Here is a 25,067-nt window from a genome sequence, read left to right as displayed (position 1 = left end):
AAGTAATGGTATCAAAATACTGTACAATATATGGGAAAAAAGTAGGAATCAGCCTTGTAGTATCAATCAAATTACATTTACATATACAGTACACATAGGAATTTAATTTCAACAGATGTATTTCAGCTAGATTGACAAATCTCATAATAGTGTTACAAGTTAAAGGTTATCACAAATTGTTAAAATGATTATATGGAGCTCGTGAGGTGTAGAAATTCATTCAAAACCTCATACAATACACCTTCACCGCACTAAAAATAAATTAATGATTAATTTTGATTGATTATTTTGTTTTCGAACATGTACAAAAAGCAAAAGCAAAAATAACTTACAACACTACAACTGTACAATACTATAACTTACAACCAATGCAAAGTAATATTTTATAAACTGACAGTTGCAGTCTAAGTTGGGTAATTTAGCTTTTTATAGCATATTGATAAACAGTTGCTAATTGGCTTTGTATTGTTTCTTCAACAATTTATAATAAACTCTGGTATATTACTCACTAATAGTGTAGATACAAACAAAACAAACACAATTTTCTCTGTAACAGTATAAGTACGAAGCATATTTAATTAAATAAGCAGATGCATATAGAACACCGTTAGCACCGTTATATGCACCATAACCAATGTCATCCAAACTCCCCCCAAAATTGCTGTGGTTAACGTTGCCCAGCTAATCGATGAATATACAAATAATGTACCGTAACACTTTATAATTACTCTATTTAGATAACATTATCCAAATGCAACTCAATACAAAATCACAGTCAACGTGAATATGATGACATTGTAAAGCCAAGTCCTTTAAAATGGATAAAGTTATGATTAAGTGTTATGTCCGTACGCCAATTTTAGAGTATATTTCTCTAACGTGAATGCTACAATTAAACATGTTATTCGTTGCATGTGACAATATATACAGAAGCGTCCATTAGTGGTTGTAAATAAATGTAAGACTGCTAGCTCGTCAGCAACCATGACACCCACCTCACTATTTTGTTGAAACAGAACGAACAAAAGCGGTGACCACATTGCGCCTGTAAGGGCCTTCGCAGGATTTTCAGGCAAGAATTGCACAAATGCTTGTCCTCGAGGTTGTTGGCTAAAATTTTCTTTGGGAAGCCTGGTTTGTTTCCTTCCAAGGAAGATGGTGGAGACGGCTCCTGCGCAGCCATTATTCCCTTTGAACAATATAGGGGTACTCACTCACTGGGGTGTGTTCAAGAAAGCAAAGTAGGAAACACTACGTGACCAAAATAAATACCTCCATACACAAAAACACGTAAAACATAGTATGACATTCGTAAAAAATGGAATCCCGAATTAAGTACCACTAGAGGATGCTGTGCTCACTGGTGCGTTTTGTTTTTGTTTGTTTTTTCGACCGCGAGGCGGAGCAAGCACAACAGGAAAGAGCCAGTAGTATAAAAAAGATGGATGATGTGGATGGATGTGGGTTGGGCCAACCGAAACCTCTTTCATTTTCTCTTTCATTTTCTCTTTCATTTTCTTTTTCTTCTTCTTCTTCTGCTTCTACTTCTTCTGTTTCTTCTTCTTCCTCTTCTTCTTCTACTTTTTTATTATTATTATTAAAAATATACATATATCGCGCCTTGAGCTGATTAACTCGTTTACGATTCTGATTTAGAAAAGGTTCAATCATTTTCGGATATATAGGCTAGATTGAATTTAAGTATTTGTTGTCTAAACTCTTCTCAAAGCATATTGGTTGGGATTTCATTGCTACTAAGAGATAAAAACGTATTTCAAACATTTTCCGGAGAGATTTGATCTCAGAGATTTGAACTGATACAGTAATGGAGAATGAAGATACAAATTCCCAGATACTTTAGCGTTATAGAATAAAAAAATAATTATACAGTACTACTACTCAGCTCTCTCGCATTGGGTTAGGGTTACCCTACACCTTAACCCTAACACCCCAGTTAACATTTTTCCATGCCTTAAGTGATCACAAAGCCTAAATTTAAATTGTACAAAGTTGTAATGTAGGAGACTGTAAATTTAATAAATTTAATTTGGATCAAATAGGAAATGTTTAAATTAATCTGACATGTATATCTAGACCAGGGTTTATGTGACTAAGCTTGCTAAAATTAGTCAAATAAAATAACGAAATGTTATTTCAGGCAATCAACTTTTCCCTGATAAAGTTAAAGTACCATTTGATAGAAAATGTAGATGAGGTGCATATAAAAAGTGGGTGGACAGGGCTTTCATTGTGCCGAAAAGCAATGGTTTGAAGAAGGTGAACAGAACTGCTTACGTCTTAAAATTAAAACAGTGTTTTGCAACCTATATTGAGCCAAGGCACATAATTTTAATTTAGAAAATCTTATGGTACAGCACCAAACAAAAATGGCACAAAAAGTGGATACACATGTCAATTGCATACTTTCTGCCGTAGAAGACCATTTATTTGTCCTGTCTGTCACTATAAGTCACTGGCATAGATACTCAAGTCATTCTTTATTGCAGACACAAAAAACAACAACAACAAAAACATTCACAGAAAAAAGAACAATAACGATTAAAAATATACAAGTTAAAATTTACACAAAGTACTGCATCAATGCAATCTAACCTTAGAGGTAAATCTACAACAGCTTTTTATTGGGCTGACCCAGGTTTCTATTATGTAATTCTCTGACCTGTCTAGCCGACAACTAAAACAAAAAATCAACTGCCTTAACAGTGCATCAAATGTTGGCACTCTTTTTGCCTCAAAAAGCACTGGCACTATGCCATCTAGGAACTCGAAGAAGGACCATCATTCCATCGCTGTAAGTCACATTGAGCCTAAGTGAACTTGACTTCTTGTAGTCTGTCCACAGCTGAGCAGTATAGAGCGGTATGGTATAAGTTCTGAACATTAAGCACTTAACAGAATGAGAGCACACAGGGAACTTTCTAATCAGCAAATTAGCCTGTAAGTAGATTTTACGGCGCTGGCGAGAGATATCTTTGTAATCTATCCAATCCTCAGATATGATATGATCGAGATATTTGGTTTCCACACATACAGCAAGGGAGCTGTTCGATAAATAAAATGTTGGGGAAAATAATTTCTTATCCCCAGCGCTTTTAATTATCATAACATGACTCTTTTTAACATTATATATAATATCATGATTTATGCCATAGTGGGAGCACATCGTCAACATCTGTTGCAGCCCAGCACTATATGGGCTAAAAAGTTCCAGATCATCAGCATACATGAAGTGATTTACTATTGTATTGCCCACAAGACACTCTGTATTAGACCCATTCAACTGAATTGATAGATGAACAAAGATATATTATTTGATAAAATACTGACCAATTAAGTGAAATTTCATCATTTTCCATGGCACACTGCTTGGAAATCACCGAATTAGAAAAAAGCATGTTATTTTCCTTTTCTTTATTTTAAGGTCCTTTTTTTTTTTTAATCCTCCCGGAGAATTTATCAAATCATCTTCAAATACTGCATGCTTGATCTAAAGATGTTTAAGATGGAAAGGTATTTACTGTAAAGCATTTTATTTCGTCACACGCTGCTGCCGTGGCGATACACTGTTTACACGAAGAATTATGCTGTTTTTGCGGGTTGAAACATAGGCATAAATTCATGAAACTGCAGATGCTTCAAACCTGAGCATAAAAATCAATATTTTAATGATTTCCAAAGCGATTTTCAAAAAATGGCTCTCTCTCACACACACACTACAAATTTTTATTGAAGCATTTCTGGTTGTATATTTTTCACCTTGATCTGTGACAATTCTGAGGCATATGTAACTGCTCAAGAACTACAAAAAAGTATTTTGGAGCCATATGCTAAGCCTAACAGGAAGTCTGCCATTTTTACTTTATTTTGGAATTGGTTGCAATTTTTGGCCTTTCAAAGAGGTCATATTTTAATGAACTTCTCTTACATAATTCATCAGAATGTCTTCAAAGTTTGGGTGATTTATCTAAAGCTGTTTAAGATGAAAAGCTATTGAAAGCTTCTTATTCCGTCGCAGGCTGTTGCCATGGCGATGCAGCATTATAAAGAAATATGATGCCGTTTTTGAATTTCTAAAAATAGGTGAAAACTCATGAAGCTTCGTACACAGATCAGGCCTGGCAAAGACATTTATCTTTTAGAAGGTTATTGAGCAATTAAAATGGCTTAATAGTACCCCCTCTAAATTTTTAACAAAGCAGGAGTCCTTTGTTAAACCTATATTTACGAAAATTGGGAGGCATATGTAACTGCCTAAGGCCTGCAAAAAAGTGTTTTCGAGTTATACCCTAAACCTGACAGGAAGTCCGTCATCTTCATCTTACTTTGGAATTTGGTGTTATTTTTTGCCTTTTAAAGAGATCATCTGAACGTTTTCAAAGTTTGGGTGAAAGCTTTTTATTTTTGTCGCACTGTTGCTGTGGTAAAGAAAAAAATATGCTGTTTTTGAGTGTCTAAATCTGGCTGCAAACTCATGAAAGTTTGCAAACATACCAGAATATCTTTCTTTCTTTATCTAAGTCTTTAAACTTTTAATTCAATTCGAGTTCCTGCAATTCAAGTTCAATTGAACATCCTGTGGCTGTGGGGGTGGAGAAATTCAACCATTGAATTGAATTGAATTTTCAAATTTTGAATTTTACTCAGCCCTGACACCAACATGCCAGGGATGTGAGGGCCTATGCATTATAGCTGCTCGCAGCTCTGTTTCATTCGTTAGAGAAGATAATTGGTTTTGGTGAGTTATTTTGTAATGCTACTCAAACAACAATGCAAACCGTTCAGTAAAACTTAAATATGAATCCTCCACCAGATTTGATATCAAACGAGGTGTTCATCAATGATGTCCGCTTTGCCCTCTCTTTTTACTTACTTTTATGTGAACATGTTAATCCAGTGTCCTACAAGGTATAAGCGTTGTCAATAGGACTCTCATTTTTAGTCAAGTAGACAATACAACCATGTTTAGTCCTCCCTACGGACAATTTCCAACATCTGCGCATTTCTGATATTTCCGCAAGGCAACATGATGCAAATGCTTCCTTTACACGGTGAAACAAATGGCGTATTGTATTGCTTTTGCCTGTAACTAGCATACAAACCAGGCAGAGTGTTATAGCAGTCAAACGACATTTCATCACATTTTGAAATCAAAATAATCCTCACAAATCAAATTACAATGATCCAAAGTCCAATCAATGTTTTTCAATGAGCGGAGAGCTTCCTTTCACCGAGTTGACCGCCATTTTGACTTGTGACGTTAGATAGGAATTATCGATGTATTATATATACTAAAGCTTCTTGTCACTGACTGTCAAGAAGTTTGAACTACTACAAAGACTGTGCTGTTGGTTCAATTTCCAATAGTATCCTTGTCAAACACAATCCGTTTCTTAGGTGAATGTTGAATGCACCCGATTACCACGCTCGTATCCTGTCAAGCTTTATTGTGAAAGAGTAAAGGGAAGTCGGATCTCGGATGTATTGTAGACGTTCTTACAGATGGATAGGCGACACTAGGATCCTTGTAAAGGAATGTAGCCACAATATTTCTTTAGGGATGTATGTTTGACAAAATTAAGATGTCGGAACTGCACTTTCTCTTCTTTGACAACCGTGAGTATCCCCCCGCCCCATTGCCATTAAGGAGTCGTCATCCAATGTAGCTACACATTGACATCCGCAGAGGGAAAGCTAAGCTAGTGCGGACTGTGTCACTAAAATGTATTTGAAAAGCAGACTGGGGATAACGTTACCTTTTTAAGAGGTTGTTTAAAATTGGTCGTGGTTTGAGTAACGCTCGACCGTACTCTTTTCAATCATCGCATTTTCTAATCCTTATCGTCTTGTGTACAACCAGCTAACAGTCCAGAAAGCTAATGCTAGGTGTTTACGTTGACAAGGAGCTCTGCAGCTACTTGGAATTTTAGAATTGAATATTGTAATTCTAAAAATACAGTGGCAAAATGTGGCATTCCCAATGTAGCCGTAAACGCTAATGCACGCGCGCACACATGCACTTTGCAGATGATGTCATAGATAATGTACGCATTGGAGCCTTTTCAATGAATGAAGTGCCACATGACATTATGTTTTAAACATTACTGAGTTAGAAATTAGAAGAAAATTACATCATAGTTTCTTAGGGCTCAGGTAAAAACTAATTACGTCTCACCTGTTTTCTGAGTTTGGTCATGTGACATTCTTATGTTGAGCTATGATGTCATTTTCGGTTGACTAATCTAATCTTTTTTAAACTAATGTTTTTGTAATCGATTATCCTATCGATTATTTCATCAATGAATCGATGCATTCGAGTTTGCTGGTGGTTTTATGCGTCCGTCAGCAACAGATGTCTGTGCGGAAACGCGAAATATTGGTTCCGGCAACTTCCGGGTGCCGCAAATATGTTTTTAAAAAATTCATTAAAATAGCTTTGAGGCATGCATTTTTGCATCAACCAATTCTTGTGGTCGACCCAATCGACTTGATCAACTTTGTTTCACAGCCCTACTCGACAGCTAGTCACAAAATGGCCACCCTCCCTGAGATGGACAAAAACAGGTGGATTTTGTATTGAGACACATAGGTGTTTCTTTAGAATGATCTGTCATTTTTTTCTTGGGAGGAACTTTTATACATTAAATGTGCTAGTGGTATCGGTACTTGGTATCGTGTCAGTAACTACTTAAGTTGGGTATATGCACTCATACTGGTATCAGCCTGAAAAAAAAGAGGTATCAAACATCGTTCAGTAACCTCCAGTGCTGCTCACACTGGTGTGCGGATGGAGTGAATGTTTGGTGGTGGTCGGAGGGGCTGTAGGCGCCCCCTGGCACCCACGCTTTCGTCAATCTGCCCCAGGGCAGCTGTGGCATTATGTAGTTTACTGCCACCAGTGTAAATGTGTGAGTGTATGTATAATGTATTGTGAGGCACTTTTAAATGGAGCCTATTCCAGCTGTTTTTGGCGGGAGAAGGGATACACCCAGAACTCGTCGCCAGCCAATCGCAGGGCACAAATAGACTAACAATCATTCAGTCTCAATCACACCGATTTAGAGTCTTCAATGAACCTGCCATGTATGTTTTGGCCATGTGGTCAACTGGTTAGCCCATCCGCCTTACATTGCCAAGATTAAGGGGTTCGAATCTGGGCTCTGTCCTTCCTTTGCAGAGTTTGCATGTTCTCTCCCATTCCTGTGTGGGTTTTACTCTGGTTTCCTCCCACATTCCAAAATGCAATATTACAAATTTAAAAAAAAATCAACACACTTCATGATATAGTTTTGATGATAACTACAGTTTTTCATATTTTTACATACCATTTATGCAACCCATCAATTGTCTTTGCGAATTCTAAAGGGTCATGACTGAGCTGGAGCCAATCCCATCTGACTGGGTAACAAGTGGGGCACACCCTGACAGGTTGAAGGTCAATCGTAGGCTGCACCTAGACAAGTAACATTCGCAGCAATTTAGAGTCAATTGATATTTGTTTTCGGAATGTGGGAGGAGGAAGCTGGTTTAGTTTCTACACAGCAAGGCCCGCCATTTATAAATATTACTTTTATTTTTTATTTACGATATATTTGACAAATTTTTACCCCTAAGATAAAGGTATCGCTGTTGATAATCTGTTGTTTTTTTCTTATCTCCCCACAGATGACAATGTAAACAGCATCATGACCACTTCTATTTCCAGCTGGCCGGAAAACACAACAGCTCAAATATAGCAAAGCAGATCATACCAAATCAGAGTGGATTCTGGAAAGCCCGCTTGCCACCTTAGTGATATCATAGGTCATATAAAAAGTTTCTGACAAATTCAAAACATGTTTTCGGCATTGAAAAAGCTGGTGGGATCTGAGCCAGGTCAGTTTAGGGACAAGAACATTCCTGCTGGCCTGCAGTCCATGAACCAAAGTTTGCAGAGACGCTTCGCTAAGGGAGTCCAATACAATAGTAAGATTTCAAACAAATATTTTTCACTTATATGTTATACCACCAACATGGCTAAGCAATCCTAATTTTAATTGATACAAAATTGTAGAAAGATGAACATCTTCCTCTTGAGGTGCACAAAAGTCACAGAATTTTTTTATTAAAAGTTTTATGTAAATTAGATTTTTAAAGAACAAATGTCAAAGCATAAAAGCATAAGCACCATCATTTTAATATTTAAACTCTTTATATACTGGTAAATATCTTTTATCATATGTTTTCCCCCCAATTTCCTCACTCCAGTGAAAATCGTCATCCGTGGAGATAGGAACACTGGAAAGAGTACTTTATGGTATCGACTGCAGGGGAAGAAGTTTGTGGAAGAGTACATCCCCACCCAGGAGATCCAAGCCACAAGTATTCATTGGAATTACAAAAGTGGGTGTGTTTTTTTTACCTCTTTAGACAGAAATTTTAAAGCCTAGTTCATTGTATCAATACATCTGTGGTTATATATTTTTGCTCATGTGTACATATTTACATTTGCCTTTTTATTCATTCTAGTGGCTCCATATCAAGGTAAACGTTAGATTTAGCGTGAGTCGTTAGCTTTTCTGTACTTAGCAAAGCGCCTGCTCTTCTTGTAGTGTGCTAAATAATAGAGCAGTAACTGAATCGGTGTGAGAGTAACATCATGATCTGTGTTAGTATAAATTTCCTCTGTAACACAACACTTGGATAATTAAACCTAATTTTTGTTCCTCATTTGTGTCGTGTTTCTCAGCGACTGATGATGTGGTCAAGGTCGAGGTGTGGGACGTGGTTGATAAAGGTGAGTGTTGGTCCAAAAATGTGTCATGGTATCAAGCTTTTGCTCTGTCTGACCTCATCGCCACGCATCAAACTGCTGAATCTCATGACTCCATTTCGTGGTTGTTTTCTTGTTTTCTGTCCTCACTCATCATTTCTTTTCTGAACCCCTCGCACTCTTCTCAGGCCAAAAATATCCTCTTCCTGAAGGTGTAGGTGAGCGTCACTGTAGTGTGTACAAATTCAACACTGTTGTGTGCAGTTGGTATATTACATTATTCTTCCAAGTCTTATCTGAGAATAAGTATTCTCAAGGTTTGCTGTTTGGCGGCATATTTACATTTGCCTTTTGTTGTTGTTGTTGCTGTGTTTATATAGTAGCCCAGACACACTGAGCAAGCTTACTGTTAGCGATGTTTGTTTACTCTACTTAATGCATAATGTGCTGAAATGTATAAACTGTAAGCTGCATTTCTGTCAGAAAAGGGTTCCTGCTCTGCTTGCTCCACTCATGAACTAACCTGACTAGAAGAGTATACTGTTTTTTTATGTAAACGTAATGCTTCTGATATATTGATCTTTCAGGCAAAGGCAAAAAGCGTGGAGACAATTTGAAACTAGAGAATGAGCCACAAGAGGTAATGTATATCATGTGACTGTCATGTGTTAAGAACAAATAGCTTACTCATATGATGTGGGCCAGTGATGGGGAGAGGCTGCCATGCTTTTAACAATATTAGATGGAAGCATTTATTCATGTGTACTGTATTATCATTTTATTATCAAAATATTTATGTTGCAGTCAGACGAAGTAGCCCTTGATGCAGAGTTTTTGGATGTGTACAAGAACTGCAACGGCGTCATCATGATGTTTGACATTACCAAGCAGTGGTAAGAAAGCTCTGTGTGTTGTATTGTCTGTTCCCTTAATTAAGCGCTCATGCTACAATATGCATGGAGGTGGAAGCATTACGTTTCATTCCGATAAAGTCTTTATCCAAGTCTGTGGGTATTGTTTGAGAAGAATCATTAAAATAACAAATGATAAACTAATTATGGTTAACACGACAAGCAAATAAATGCAACAATTTTGACAAAATTCTAGCATCAATTCAGCTGTGCATTTGTGATAACAACAGATCTCTAGTCATTGAGGCCTGAGTAGCAAGCAATTCAGACAGTTTTATAATAAGCATATATAGGGATGTAACGACAACAGCAATATGCAATATTGCAATATCAAAATTGTCATTCTACCACAATATTAAAAGCAGCACATCTGTTAAAAAGGTGAGGTTGTATTCCATTTGTGCAGGTCTTACCATCTAGCACCCTCTGGTGGTTAGTTTATTAGTGCATTTTATTTTTAATTAGGAATGTTTTGGCCACTGCGGCGGTTATCACTCCCATACCAGCAAATATTTGTCAATATCTCCATCAAAAAACATTACTTTCAGCCAAAAACAGCATTGTGAACTACATTGACCATGATACTTTGCGCCGCTGAGCCAATAGGAGCACATAACAATGACATGTGACATGACACAATCAAGCCTATTTCTTTGTCACTGCTGGTATGTATTTAATGAGTTTTTCGTATGAGCTTGGTTTTTTAACAGTATCATGAGTTTTTATACAGTATCGTGAGTTTTTTTTTAAGCCATCCTCCCCACAATATAGTGATAAGTATCGTATTGTGAGGTTCATATCGTGTTATTTATCGTATTGTGACGTTTGTATAGCGTTACATCTCTAGTTGCCAGCCAACTGCATTTTAGTTGAAATGAGCCTTGTGTAGACAAGCTGAACAGCACTAATGTGTTGAATTTTCATTCATTCATCCATCCATCCATCCATTTTCTGAGCCTATTCATCAAATAAATGTGGTCGAATTAACTTCCGCTTTGAAATAGCTTCCACGTCTAGAAATTTCTTAACTATAAGTTGCTACTGGATTTGTTTGGTTGGCAAATTTAAATTGAATTATACTGAATGGTGTCTGCAATATGTTTTTAGGACGTTTAACTACATCTTAAGGGAACTTCCCAAAGTTCCCACTCATGTACCAGTGTGTGTTCTGGGAAACCACAGAGACATGGGTGAGCATCGGGTCATCCTCCCTGATGACATAAGGGAGCTAATCGCTGGACTAAACAGGTAAATATCTCCTTAACACGAAACAATAGTGTCGGTTAAGTAAGGGACCATCACAGCTCCCCTGTTTTCCGGCTTTGGCGATGTGCTGTTAGCAAGTTGAGCCGTTTGGCAATTTGCGGCCTCATTATGGAAAATAAAGTAGCGGGAACCCGGTGCGGTAACATTAAAACACCTGCGGCTTACAGTCGGTTGTAACAAACTAGTCCAGAAATTACTGTAATTTGTAGTCCACATATGTAATATTAATAAAATACTAAGCCTTATAGAACATATTATTAAAAGCAATTTTTGACTTGACTTCCCCATTAAACATTTAATTTATAGTTATTTGTAGTTTATAGAGTTTGGTATTCAATTTAGATTTTGAGAATTATTATGCATTTAAAAAAAATGGAGTTAAAATAATTCTTACATTATCATAAGATCATTTGATTTTAAATTGCAATACCAGTTTAACTTCGTTGTGCTTTTTTTTAAAATAGTAAATCGCTGCTCAGTTATCATGTTAACATGTAGGTGATAAACGGAAGCAAATTGCATATTTTTTTTCAGAAATTTGAGGTTGTTGAGGTCAATAAATATGAAGATTTTCCTAATGTATTAGTTTTGTTTTGCATTCACACAGACGGAAAACACAAAAAAATCATTAATTATGGTATGATTTTACTGGTTAGGCCTAGTAGACATCAGATCAGGCTGAATTACAATTTTGTCACCCCCTCATAAATGATTAGTCCCAGTAATTGTGTTAAGGCTTACTGCCTCCTAGTGGATAAAAAAGAAATGCACTTAGAATTTATTTATTTATTTCAGACAGATTTGAATGCTTCTTTAAAAAATCGTATTCATGATTTCCATGAAATGATCATGCAGATATTACACAGTGGGGTTGGGTTAGGGTTGTCAGTTTAAGAATTTGAAAGCTCCAAATACAACTTTAAAGTATTGTGTTTTCCAGACCAATGGGATCATCTTACATCCACTATGCTGAATCCTCTATGAAGAACGGCTTTGGCCTAAAATACCTGCACAGATTTTTTAACATCCCCTTCTTACAACTCCAGGTAATCTTCTTTCCTTACTTCTTCTTATTAGTGTGAATCATTTAACATTCTTTTTTTTTAGTTGTTGCAGATCCAAATCTTTGTGTGGGTGTATTTTTTTGTTTTGTTTTGTTTTTTAATTCAGAGAGAGACCCTTCTGAGGCAACTGGAGACAAACCAGTTGGACATGGATGCCACCCTAGAAGAGCTTTGTGTGCAGCAGGAGACAGAAGATCAAAATTATGAAATGTATAACCTATCTTCCTTGCTCATCTCATGTTATTTTAGTTGATAATGGCATTGTTGTAACTTATTCAAATGTTTATAGTTTCCTGGAGAACTTAGAGTCCCGCAATAAGGGCTATGGCTCACCTGGTCCAGCCAACGGTCAGAGTCCCTCCTCAGGCTCCCAGTCCCCCATTGTTCCTCCTAGTGGTGCCTCCACAGGAAGTTCCAGCCCAAGCACTCCTCAACCCCCAATCCCTTCCCAGCCACTCCCACAGTCGCCCTCCGTGTCGGCTCCCACGGCTCCAGCTCTTGCTGCAGCCGTGGAGAGAGCTGCTTCGCCTTCAGCTGAATTAAAGTCTTCAGCTCAATCACCAGAGCACCTTCAGTCCTCCGTAACACCCGTAGCAGCCCCACAGAAACGCAGCTTCATGTCACGATGGTTTGGCTCATCACCTGCCCCTGAGGCTTCTGTTAGTGCATCAGGTATGACTCTTCTACACCTCACCCCTGTAATGGTTTCTTTTTTGCATATTACAGCTGACCAGTGGTCAAAATGTGCAGAATATTACTTGACACGGTAAAATATTATTTTAAGGGATTCTTTATTCATAAAGCTAAGTTAAATGTTGAAGTCATTAGATCTTGGATGAAAAGTTTCAATAGCATTTTTGTACACTTGAAATACAATACTGTACATAACAGATCTGATGGACTTAAGAAAATTGTAAAATAGCACATTTATGCTTTTTTTTTTGATAGACTTATGTTGTGTGTGCATGTGTACTGTATATCATGGTTATACCAAATTTACACCCCGGTTCAAATACCAGGTTTTTAGTTTTAATGGTATAAAAAATGAGACCAAGATCATTTTCAGAACTTTTTCATTGCCATTCAAACTCATGTTTAATAGGAGTCAGTACATCTGTCACCATTTAATGTACCCCTGATTAACCCCTAATAATAGTTGACGTGTTCTAGTGTTTACTAGTACATTAGTAAATTTCTGCAGCCCTTTCAATGTTGCTGTCTGCTTCTTTGCAGCCGCCCTGACCAGTTATCTCCTCATTTTTACATTCATTTTGGAGGGAGGTCCTATTCTTGCTCATGACCCCCACTGGATGATAGCTATCTTAACTGTGTTCCATGGTATATTTGAAGACTTACTGTTGCTTGCAGATGTGACCACAACAAATTAATGCCACAACATATGAACTTTATTTGCCATTAATCAGAGGCACATCCAATGGTGATGGGTGTGTGCTGACTCCCACTTAATGTGGTTCATTGTTACTACAGCCACATCCCCTGTTAAGAGGGTCTGCATGTAACTGCAATATCTCAATTGTTTATTTTTTTTTAACTTCCCCACTTGAAAATATATATATTGAAATGATTTATATTGGTCTCATTATTTTATATAACAAGACATGACATTTCTACTAGGGTGTGTAGACTTTATGTATTAAGTAGAGAGCAGTCACAAGGTTAGAGTCTGAGCTGTTAAGAAATTCAGAGACTGTAAAATACTCACAAGACTTGTGGGTATTATAATGTCATGTGATGTCACAGTTTCAATGCCACATTTGGTACAGGAAGATTGCAACACAGTTGCACTGTGATTGAACTTGAACATTATCAACATCAAGAAGAGGTTTATTATGTTGATTACTAGTGAGCTGCTGTTTTCCACAGAGGACCTCCCTGCACCAGTCTGTCCTACACTAGTACAAAGCGTTGATGACTTTGTGCCAGATGATAGACTGGACAAGAGTTTCCTCGAGGACAGTTTTCCCTCAAAGACAAAGGTGCCTCAGCCAGCTCCAGCAGTGGACAGCGACAGGTGGGCGCTTCAAAATTACTGTTTTGGGGTACTATTAGTTGTGACGGTATGTATGCAAAGTATTTTTTATTTCTTTAAATATTATTGTTACTGTTTTCTATTATTTAAATTACTTCTATAAATAAAAAATATATATAAAAAGCAACATTGCATTTTTATTGAGCAACTTAATTCGGTACACTATCAAAATTAAAGGTATCATGTGGATTATCTGGATCACAAAAATCTGCTTTTGCAAGAATATTATGACTTTATTGATACTGCTTGGGGATATTACAATTTATGTACATTAACTCATTCACTCACAGCCTTTTTCACTGAAGCAATCCCCTTCGCTTCCGGCTGTTTTACTGGATTTTAACTCATTTTGCAAGGCCCACAGAATATTATAATCTATTGCTATAAAAACATGGAACCTAACAAAAGAAAGATTAGAGTCTCTTCTTTCATCAGGAAAAGTAATTTTTTATCTGTTGCTGCTTTGCAGCAATTAGTTTCATCAATATTCACATACCTGGTGAAAACACTGACAGGAAGAGCTTGTTGCTGCCACCTACTGGCCCTTTTATTAACAAACTACCATTGCTTTAAACCACCTCATGTCAAAAGCTGCATCAAAGCCTATTGTATGCTCTTGCATAAAAAAAAAAACGTGTAAATACATTTTGGGGAGTGAAGGACAGAGCATTAAAAGATGTGTTTACACAGTTTTGGGTTTGAATGAGTTAAAACATTATAGACACCTCTGATTATGATGCAGAGCTTGTTTAGTGAGCTACATAGACAAGCCAATTACAATGTGTTGACATACGCAATATACAGTATATGTTATTTTGTTTTCTATCCTAGTGATTGTGAATACAGAGGAAACCCCATGGTGTCTGGTTTCCAGGATGAGCTTGATCCTGACGACACGGAGCCCAATCTTCCACAGCCTAAAATTCTACCTCCCAGGAAAGATATAATTCTGACCAGTGATGAGGAGGACCAAATGCTAGTAGCTCCTTCTGAGAAAAAGGATCAGGAGCTGGACAGTGAACCTGAACTAAAAACGTAAGTATTGACATGTCACCAGATGTGTCAAGTGAAATTATCAGTGTTGGAACTAACACCTTTACATTCGTTACGTTATATAAGGAAATTACTTTTTTGCTGTAATTTCTAACGTAACGCTTTACATTTTCCCATTCTATAATGACCCTATAGTTATTGTACAAGTGTTACCCAAGTTACTTATGTTACGTGATCAAAGTGAAAAGTCTCCCCTGCAGCGGGTGTCATTTTACAGAAGTCTCCGCTGCGCTCTATGAGAGCGTGTGGTGTACTGTGTTCTCATACAAGCCTTGTCCACGTGGTTCTTCTCACTCTAATGTAAACACAGCACTTCCCGGAAGAGGCTATTGATTGGTTAACATAGGGCAAGATGTGAGGGTAAGCCAATCAGAGACAGCCTGACAGAGTAGGCTTACTAGTATGGCTGTACTCAACACAGACACACAAACCCAGCTTACGCACACATACAAAACTCCGGTAACACACTAACCAACACGCTGCAATGGCAAGTGTGCATTAAACTGAGAGTGGAGGCTTTTCAGGGTCGAAATACAAGCACTACTTCGAATTTCTGCGGATAAAGAACGCTAGAAACAGAAAGTTAGAAAGGAAGAAATGGACAGATGGAGAGGAGAGGGAATTTGGAGAGGGGTACAGACAGACAGAGAGAGAGATGGGGAGAGTGGGAGCTAGAGAGAGAGAATACATTATACCACCACTAGTAGTACTGGAGTAAAGCGTTTGGAGTATTGTAAGTCTTAAGCCAGCTTTTTGGTTTCTCTTTTTAAATACCTCTTAAATACCTCGGCACATACAGCAGCCTTATTGAAAAGCATCTCTGTGTGCTTATTGAGGCTGAAAGCACTTTCTTATGTTCATCCATCTTTTTATATTATTTAAAATGGCCAGATGTGAGGTAAATTGATATAGTTTGCTTTGTCAATGTTGACGATGTCTTCATTTGATTATTACTATTTTATTTATTTTATATTGCAGCAACTTTTGTTTTGAAGGCAAGTTGATAAAAATGAAGATGCACGTTTTATTGTTCCATTTCATAGTGTTTGGAGGGAGTTGTCTTTTTTCTTACTGTAAGAAAGAACAACTCTCTCTCTCTCTCTCTCAAAATAAATATATATATAGTAAAGTAACTTAACGTAGTTAGTTTAATAATTGAATAATTAGTAAAGTAATTAGTTACTTTTTTGAGAAGTAACTATAACTTTACTTTTAAGTAACTTGAACAACACTGGAAATAAAGCATGTTAATACAGGTTATTTTATGTCTTGCCTGGAAGCGAATTTTCCGGAAACACAAAAATTACACTCAGAGAATAATGGGAATCTACTTAATCATCAATTAAAAGTTAATTATACAAATCAAATCAAATATAATGGTTACAAATAGTATAAAGTACTGTACTTTACTTTATAGCAGCTTATCACAACTTTATTTATAAAGCTCTAATTTTAATAAATACAAGTCGCACGCAATTATAAGTCGCAGGACGAGAGAAACTATGAAAAGAAAGTGGGACTTGTGTTCTGAAAAAAAGAAGGTATTTGTACTCTGTCGGGGGGGGACACAGATTTTGTTCTCTCCTTAGTTGCTAAATTGTGACACGTTGGGCCACCAACTGTTAACATTCTACCTAACTTAATGGACTTTAGCACTATAGTGCCATGTAGACATGAGGTATTTGAAAGTTTATTGTCCCAAATATCTCTGTTTCAGCTACATCACTAAACCAAAGGTGGCATCTAAAGCGTCAGAGCCCAGAAACCAGTCTGCAACTCCCATCTTACTCACTCTAATACCAACAGAAGAGCAGCCCATCCAGCAGCAAGGAAAAAAGAAAGGAATCTCATCCATTGCAGGGGACTCTGATACTGACCCTGAGGGCCCCGTCACCCAACAGATGCTTTCTTTTGTTATGGATGACCCTGACTTTGAGTCTGAAGCATCAGACACACCAAAAATAGTTAAGGTAAAAAGTAGGACGGACTTGACAGTAGAGCATGATTGTATAAAACTTGTCTACAAACACCCACAGACTCTCAAAAGAGCTTATTGGTATGATTCGCAGGCAGGACTTTGCAGACAAACACAGTCGATTTATAGCTTTAAAAAGTGATGGTGAATTGGGTTCAGCAGTTGAAAAATAAAACGAAGCTTGTTCAGTGAATGATATACAGTACTTATAAATCCAGATATTTTACAATCAAATATTTTACTACTTAAGCCAAAAAAAAGAATTACATTCTCTGTTGGTCATAAACATAATTCTATTCTGTTATCCTCAGAGTACATTCCCTGCCATGGATGAACTTCTATCTGACCTCTCAGACGATGATGTGCACTCGGCCAAGGTGCCAAATCCTGTGAATCCCACTGTGATCTCCTTTAAACAAAAGGATGCTACCGACCTTTTTGGCCTTGGCATCCAAGAAGAACCTTCAGCAACCAAAGAGAGCAGTGAGGAGCAAGAAGGCAAGATGTTGCAAATGTCTCTATTTGTTGTTACCAGAGCTTCTGCAGCCTTGTTGCTTATGTGCAAAATATCATTGGAACTTTGACTTGTTAAATTTTAATACAGGCACTTTTCCGCGATAGTAATTTTTTTTTTGTGCAAATTACCACCTTTCTCACATCAGCTTTTCACTTTAAAGATGCTTAAAATGTTAATGTTAAAGAGTTTTCTACATCATCATTCATGCATGCTCCACTAATGCCCTGACTTGTTAACTGTGACTTTGCCTATTAGCTTGCATCTTCCCTTCAGTGTTGAGTGTTTGGGGCGAACACTCCACAGTTTATTGGGGATGGGGAGGGATGGAGGGTTGGAGTGGTAGAGGGTGATGTCATGCTTGGCCCCGCGGACATTTAGCGTTATGGTACGACACAATTGGGATGGAAACTGAAAAATTAAAGTCAAGAAGCCGTCTTCAAGCACAGCCCAAACTTTAGCTCAGTCAGACTCCAAGAAAACTGAAAAAAACTAGATGTTTACTCGAGCGCATGTACTCACACGCGCATGTAGCGATTATTTGGGTTGCCGTAATGGCTTATGAGAAATTAGACGGTACTGAGGGGAGTTGTAATTTCCTCAGCAACCTCTGGGGTACCATGTTGACTTTGCTTGTTTGTAGGAGCAAAATAAACGATAAAAATCCTATTAAGTATTCATAATCTGAAGTTGCTACTTAAGTTAATCATGGAGTTCTTTGCTTTCATAAGAGAATTACTAATCCACTCAGTAAACACAAATGATTCGGCAGAAATTGAATTTCTAGACAACAAATTTATTTAGTAAACACATATATCAGTCACAGCCTAACCTATTAATGAAACGGAATAACAATGCAAATCAACGATAAAAAGAAAACTTGCAACCTAACTAACTAAGATTAAAAAAAGAGTAGATGAAAAAGGTAGATGGAGGATAAAGATGGACACGTTTGACCTGTCACTTCTTTTATGTTTGAAAAGCGTTGCACCAGTAGTATATGGTCAGATTGCAATGCAGGCGCAACTCACGGTCTGGTTCAGTCAATGTGTGACTCGAGCGTCGATCCTCGGTTGAATGCTGCACCAGGTCTCCAGTTGGTGGCGAGGTGCACGCGCGGCATGGAGGCCGCGGCAGGTCCTTGGCTGGCGCATGTCCAGCTGGAATGCTGCCTGGGAATCTCTGGCTGCTGGTCGGTGATGCCCGCGCGGCGTGGAGGTCGCGGCAGGTCCTTGTGTGGGCACTGCGGGGCGCCTCGTACTCATGGCTGGAACAGACACACGCGCCGTGGGGATGCGCAGGGTGTTTGCGAGTCCTTGCTTGATGCGCGCCTCGGGACGCGCGTTGTGGCTCAAAGGAAGAAGCCGCGTGGTCACCCTCAGCGACCACGTTTCTTGTGATGATCAGGAAAAGTTCATGGGGTCAGACGTGAGGTGGAGAGAGGGCGGAGTTGCAGGGAAGATAGAGTCCTTGAGCAGTTCATAGGGCGAAGGAGAGGGGAAGAGTTGCAGGAAAAGAGAGAGAAGTTCCTTCGCGCGCTGGTTTTTAAAACTGTTGTCAGCAGGGCGGCCGGGCCGTAGTCACGCCCCTTCCGTGCGCATGAAGCAGACTTGGTCGACTGAGACCAAGCTTTTGGGATAGTATTTGATAATTTTGGGATCAGAAAAGCCAGATGCTTCATTTGTCATTCTTAACACATTTCAAACATTACCGCGATCAGAAAGTTATTGAATCCACTAAACTTACTAATTAGCTAAACTTAGGTGGCTTCAGAAATTACACACATCATTCGTTTGAGATAGACATACAGGTTGTGTACAAAAATAAACAACAGGAGTTACTTGATGTCAGCCAAGTACATAGAGTACGTGTATGTCCCGAATTATGTAGACTTCAGATTAATTAGGAGCGGCAGGATTCTTCAGGATAACCGATAGTGACCACTGGAGGGCACTGTTGTACCATACAACTTCCAAGGGGCATTGTATCTAAAAAAAAAACCCACATGGCTAATTCCTGTGGATAGGCCAGACCATAAAAGATGGTCTGGGGACTGCTTATCAGACAGGATTTCAGGTCTGTCGGAGCTGTGATATGCGTTTCCTGAGGGTTATAAAACGAAGTCAAGTCCCTGCTGGAGAGAAACTCAAAGAGTCCTTTTGAACTGAAAACAGAGTTAAGACACGCACACACATTCCCCAGGGGGAAATGTCCAAAAAGGCACATAAAATGGAAAAATTGAGGGTGACGGGCAATATTCGTTACACGCACCATGCACAAGCTTGACACAGAGGCTGCAGTTACGCTTTAAGCCAGAGGTGGCAGTCGAGAGTAAAAAAAAAAGTGACAGTCCACAAAGCACCTTTTAAGGTGTGGAAAGATAAACCCTGATCTATCTTGCATCTCCACTTGTCTCATAAATCATGGTGTCTGAGACACTAAAGAAAAGGCAATGCAGGACATCCATCTAACCTTAAGTGTTAACCTTCTTCCTTGGCATGTGGTTGTTTGTGGGGCAATTTTTGTGCCAAAATGATTTACAAATGCATATTTCAATTCACAAATATGTAAAAATAATTATGTTTCCGTAACTCAAGTCACAAATGTATGATTGAAGTCACAAATGTGTGACAGAAATCTGCAAATGCATACACATGCATGTGTTTACGCATGCAAATCAATCTGACCTGTAAACATTGGGCCTCTTGATTGGCTGTATTCTTACATGTGACTTTTGTCACAGTCTTGCCATGCAGGACTCACAAATGCGTGTATGGAGATTGAGTACTTTTGGGTCATGTCGCTTAGATAGGTTCATAGACTTCAATATGAATGGACTACTCATAAGTAAGTCAATGGATATGATAGGAAATTAAATTTACTCTGTAAAGACGAGAATCTGAAGAGGCCCTTGGTCTCCAAAAGACAAAAAACAAATGCTGTCTATGGCCTAGATTGCAACCAACACGAAGATATTATTGGCGCTAGCGTCCCCTGGTGGTCGGAGCCACACAACTCACACACATTTGTGACTCCTGCAGGGCAGGACTGTGACAAAAGTCACATGTAAGAATACAGCCAATCAAAGCACCCGGTGTTTACAGGTCATATACTGTATACAGGTGCTCGTCCCAAAAAATGTATATCTCCGAAAAGTTGAATGATTTCTGTAATTCCATTCAAAAAGTCAAACTTTCATCGATTATAGATTCAGGGCCCACAATTTAAGTGATTATAAGTAATTATTTGTTTATTTTTACATTATTTGGGTTTTCAGCTCATTAAATCCACTAAAACAGGATGTCCAAAAATTTTAATAATGTGAAGAAATCACCATGCATACTTCCCAGTGTTTTGCATGCGGGGGGGGGGGGGGGGGGGGGTATGAATAGATTGGTATTTTCAAAACGATATGTCAGTCTTCAATAGTTGGTTAGACCATACCCAAAACAAAGAGCTGACAGCAAGCATAAAAAACCCTGGGCTTTGGAAAATACCACGCATCCAACCATCCATCTTTCCCCCCCATGCAAAACACTGGGAAGTATGCATGGTGATTTCTTCACATTATTCAAATTTTTTGACATCCTGTTTTCATGAGCTGGAAGCCCAAATAATGTACAAATAAACAAATAAATACTTGAAATCACTTAAGGGCCCTGAATCTATAATCTATGAATGTTTGAGTTTATGAATGGAATTATGGAAATTATTCAACTTTTTGAGGATATTCAAATTTTTTGACGAGCACCTGTATATACGCATTCAACTGTTTAGGCATGCAAATCAGTGTATGCATTTGCAGCTTTATGTCACACATTTGTAGGTTCTCATTACACATTTGTGACTTCAGTTACACATTTGGGCATTCTTGTTACACTTTGTTACGGGTATAAATTATTTTTCCATATTTGTGGCTCAAAATATGCATTTGCAAATAGTTTGGGCACAATAATAGCCCCATAGTTGTTTTAATAAACTCTACTCCTTTTGTCCAAAGTGGCAATTCTGTCAAAACAAATTAAGTCAACTGCAGTGTGTTTAGATTAACGTTTTACAGCAAAAAACGATAAGTTGTTTCAGTATCCTTCACATCTTTTGCCAATTGAAACACAAAATAAACATGCATTGAATGGTGCAAGAGGATGATGTGTCAATGGATACTAGCCTTGTACATCTCACAACTAATATTTGTATTTTTCTAATTTTCAGAGAAAGAAAGCAAGCACTCCTCCAAAGACAAGAAGAAGAAAAAGAAGAAAAGTAAAGAGGTGAATTATTCACATTTGCATAATGGCGTAAAAGGTTGCTAGTGTTTGAGTTTAATCAATTGATTCAATAATGCTGTTCCGTTTTCAGGAGGACGAAAAGAGTAAGAAGAAACATAAACACAAGAAAAAGGAAAAAGATGAAGCTGTTGACGACAAAGAGAAAAAGAAGAAGAAATCGAAGATCAAGAAAACAGAAGTAGATGAGCTGGAAGATTTTCTTGGAGGAGGATCAAGTTCTACCAAAAGAGATGATGGCGATTATGAAGAACTATAAGATGCCACCTTTTATTAGTAAACTGAACCTAAGAACAACTGTGGCAAGGAGTAAGATCACCACCTGGTTCCCTGACATGTATGTGCACAAAGTTGTATCACAAGCCATACAAAATGCAATACATGAGGCTACCAACAAACACCAGGTAAAATCAGACGCTCTGGATGTGGCCCTGTTTGTTCCTTTGGGTCTGATCAAGTTTTCCTTGACTGCACTTATTGGGTGTCTTTCATTCCATTCAGTTAGAAACTGCAAGGAGACTATAAACTGACGATAGGTATAGCTATTATCCAACATCCCCCCGCCCTTCTTTTTTTTTTGTGAATATTTGATACTCTTCATGAAATCCACCTCAAGTTAGTTTCTATATTTAAGATTACCATTCTGTTTGAATCTTGTGTGGTTGGAATTATGTCTGCCAGGCCTGCTAGAAGTACAAATGCCTCCCTCCCCTTTTCTCTCTGCCATTGTACTGTTTTGCTTCTGCCTGTAATTGTACCCCACCCCTTCCGGTTTACAACTTTTAAGGTAACATGAGGAGGCTTTTGGAATGAAAATGTACTGTACATCATTGCAAAACCCTTCTCCATTCCACCATTGGGGTAAACTGGCCAACATTGTCCAGACTACTGACAGCTAAACATTGGAGTTTTTCTTGTTTAGTTAGAGCAGCACGTTCCATCAAGTTATTCCAGCTGTTTTTTGTCATGCCACTCTGACATGCATGGTTAGAAAAAAGAAATTGCATTCTATTCATCTTGTCTGGTGATACACGTAGTATGTAATTGACCTAAAACAACAAGAAAAGATGACTCCATCATCAATGTGTTTTGTAACTTATTGTAAGAGCTGTTTAGATTTTAAATTATATCCAGGTCAAGAGGTGTGTAGTAGCTTCGGTCAAAGGTCAGACAAGCACGTTTTTTGTTGCAACTTTTTTTTTAACCATTAGTTTATGTCTGTCATCTAATTAATCCTGATTTCCCAGATCGCGATTACTCACACACACTTGTCTCCAGCGTTTTCTTACATAAACTATGTCAAGCAATAGAATTAACTGTCATCATTCTAAAAAAATGGCTCATTGTGGATGTAGCAAAATTGCAGCTGCCAGACGTGCTTCTGTGATTTATTTTTTGAAGAGTTAAACATACTGCTACATCTTTTCTCACTGGCATTGTCCACAGCAGATCATGTTTTATTTTAATGCCTTAACAGAGGTTTCAATGAGATTGGCGTGCCGCTATCATGAACCATTTTAAGTGTTCTTAATATAATCTTAGATCTGTCAACAGAATAGCACCCTTGCTGGTGAGACTCATTTATAAAACCTGCTATAAGATTGCAATGACTCACTAAACTTTGTCCTTTGGTTTGTGTGCTTTTGTGTTTGTGTTTCTGCATGTTGCAACACTTCCATTTTTATTGTGATCAGATTGCTTATTGTTACAGTTTTGCTACAGGATAGCATGGTTGTATTTGTGTACATTTTGGTGAAAACACTCAAAATCACAATGCAGCTTTTCATATGTCACTGTTTACAGTGCAATGTTTTTCTCCTGTTAAAGGGTTTTATTTCTATACATTTTAGGTAATCATACAATGTCATGCATTTCTGTATGTTGCAGGCCAGAATGGCTGCTCATGATAGAAATTAAATGTATCATCAAAAGACAGTGTATCCAACATACTGTAGCCTACCTGTATTTCAAATAAGTGGAGCACTAAAGGATTTCTTCAAGTTTCCAGCTCATCTTCCACACTCCAAGTTTACACTCTATTGGTTTACTAAGTGCGTTGAAAATTCCATTGCTAATATTCCTAGCATTGATCCTGGTTATGTCCACCCCTCGACATGCAATTGAGGATAAATGTTGAAAGCAGTTTCAAGCAAAGCGTGAAACCTGTATGTACAGCAAAAATAATGTATTAATTATGAAAATAATATATGAAAAATATCACTGATTTCCCATGAAATTGTTACAGACTGGAAAGATGCAAGAGATGATTTGTTATAACAACACATGTAATATGCACTTTGATTTTTTTTTCTTCAGGTATCAGGTTTCTTCCAAATGCATATAATTTGCAGTATAACATTTTGAAACTATTCGCAACATTTCTTCCCAATGACATGTTCCATCTTTACACTGTGTGAGTTTGACTATGTTTGGTTTGTCCAATAAAAGCAAACCTATTTCTTAATAAGCTGCAAATCTTTTTTTCATATAAACGTTTTAATGTTAGGGGCCATCGATCGCCTATAATCTAGATTTAAGGAGTCATGGGTTAAGCAAACAAAACAAGTGGACAGAAAATATGGAGTTGTGAGTGGTTGGCACAGACCGACCAGTATGTACCGTTATGGGACTGATACTGATATTTTGTTGGGTAGCATAGCGTGGGGAAAAAAATCCCTTGATGACGTATTTCTGAACTGAAGTCTTAGAAAAACTTTCCGCTATTTTGGACTGTAGGATACTTTTATCTCCAAACTTGTGTTTGCTAGGTGACCTAACAACAACTGACTTACCACATAAACAATTTCAATCTACACTTGTAGCCCTTACTATCGCTAAAAAAACAATTCTTGTTAACTGGAAAAATAAACAAACTCTGAATATTGACGAATGGTCTAACCTCCTCATAAATCACATTTTAATGGAAAAAATATCTGCCTCAAATAAAAACCAAATATCAAAATTTTTAGAAACATGGTCTACATATATAGAATTTTTTAACCTAATTCTGGTTACTTAATTCTGTCTGTTAGCGAGAGCCACTACATCGTGATAACTTACATTGATGTTTCTGCATTTGGCAATTTATTATTATATTATATTATTAGTAAGGGATTTTTTTTAATGGGCTTTAGGTGAACTGATGAATACACACACGCTCGCACGCACGCACACACAC

General features: G+C 37.8%; 2 protein-coding genes across 7 annotated transcripts in view; one reads left to right on the top strand and one right to left on the bottom strand.

Moving 5' to 3' along the window:
- LOC144049241 (TNF receptor-associated factor 2-like) overlaps window positions 1-1,404 on the bottom strand; it is a 29,748-nt gene extending 28,344 nt beyond the window's left edge. For all 3 annotated transcript variants that reach the window (XM_077561975.1, XM_077561976.1, XM_077561977.1), the window contains exon 1: window positions 996-1,404. In XM_077561975.1, the coding sequence (XP_077418101.1) occupies window positions 996-1,183 (188 nt within the window). In that variant the 5' untranslated portion in view covers window positions 1,184-1,404. The remainder of the gene's footprint in view (window positions 1-995) is intronic.
- Window positions 1,405-5,483: 4,079 nt separating this feature from the next.
- rabl6b (RAB, member RAS oncogene family-like 6b) lies at window positions 5,484-23,525 on the top strand. 4 transcript variants are annotated; one of them, XM_077561844.1, is made up of 18 exons: window positions 5,484-5,634; window positions 7,684-7,983; window positions 8,266-8,400; window positions 8,527-8,541; window positions 8,747-8,794; window positions 8,959-8,988; window positions 9,358-9,410; window positions 9,575-9,663; window positions 10,789-10,929; window positions 11,888-11,993; window positions 12,118-12,221; window positions 12,301-12,683; window positions 13,896-14,043; window positions 14,893-15,096; window positions 16,832-17,084; window positions 17,401-17,587; window positions 21,816-21,874; window positions 21,963-23,525. In XM_077561844.1, the coding sequence occupies exons 2-18, from the start codon at window positions 7,854-7,856 to the stop codon at window positions 22,146-22,148; spliced, it is 2,271 nt and encodes a 756-aa protein (XP_077417970.1). In that variant the 5' UTR covers window positions 5,484-5,634; window positions 7,684-7,853; the 3' UTR covers window positions 22,149-23,525. The 4 variants fall into 4 exon arrangements, with proteins under 4 accessions (XP_077417970.1, XP_077417972.1, XP_077417973.1 ...); XM_077561846.1 differs by lacking the exon at window positions 8,527-8,541; XM_077561847.1 differs by lacking the exon at window positions 8,959-8,988.
- The last annotated feature ends 1,542 nt before the right edge of the window (window positions 23,526-25,067 follow it).

The sequence above is a fragment of the Vanacampus margaritifer genome, chromosome 3 (assembly GCF_051991255.1).
Source record: "Vanacampus margaritifer isolate UIUO_Vmar chromosome 3, RoL_Vmar_1.0, whole genome shotgun sequence".
Classification (NCBI taxonomy): Eukaryota; Metazoa; Chordata; class Actinopteri; order Syngnathiformes; family Syngnathidae; genus Vanacampus; species Vanacampus margaritifer.
The sequence above is the reverse complement of the archived record's forward strand: the minus strand, read 5'-3'. Positions and strand labels throughout refer to the sequence as shown.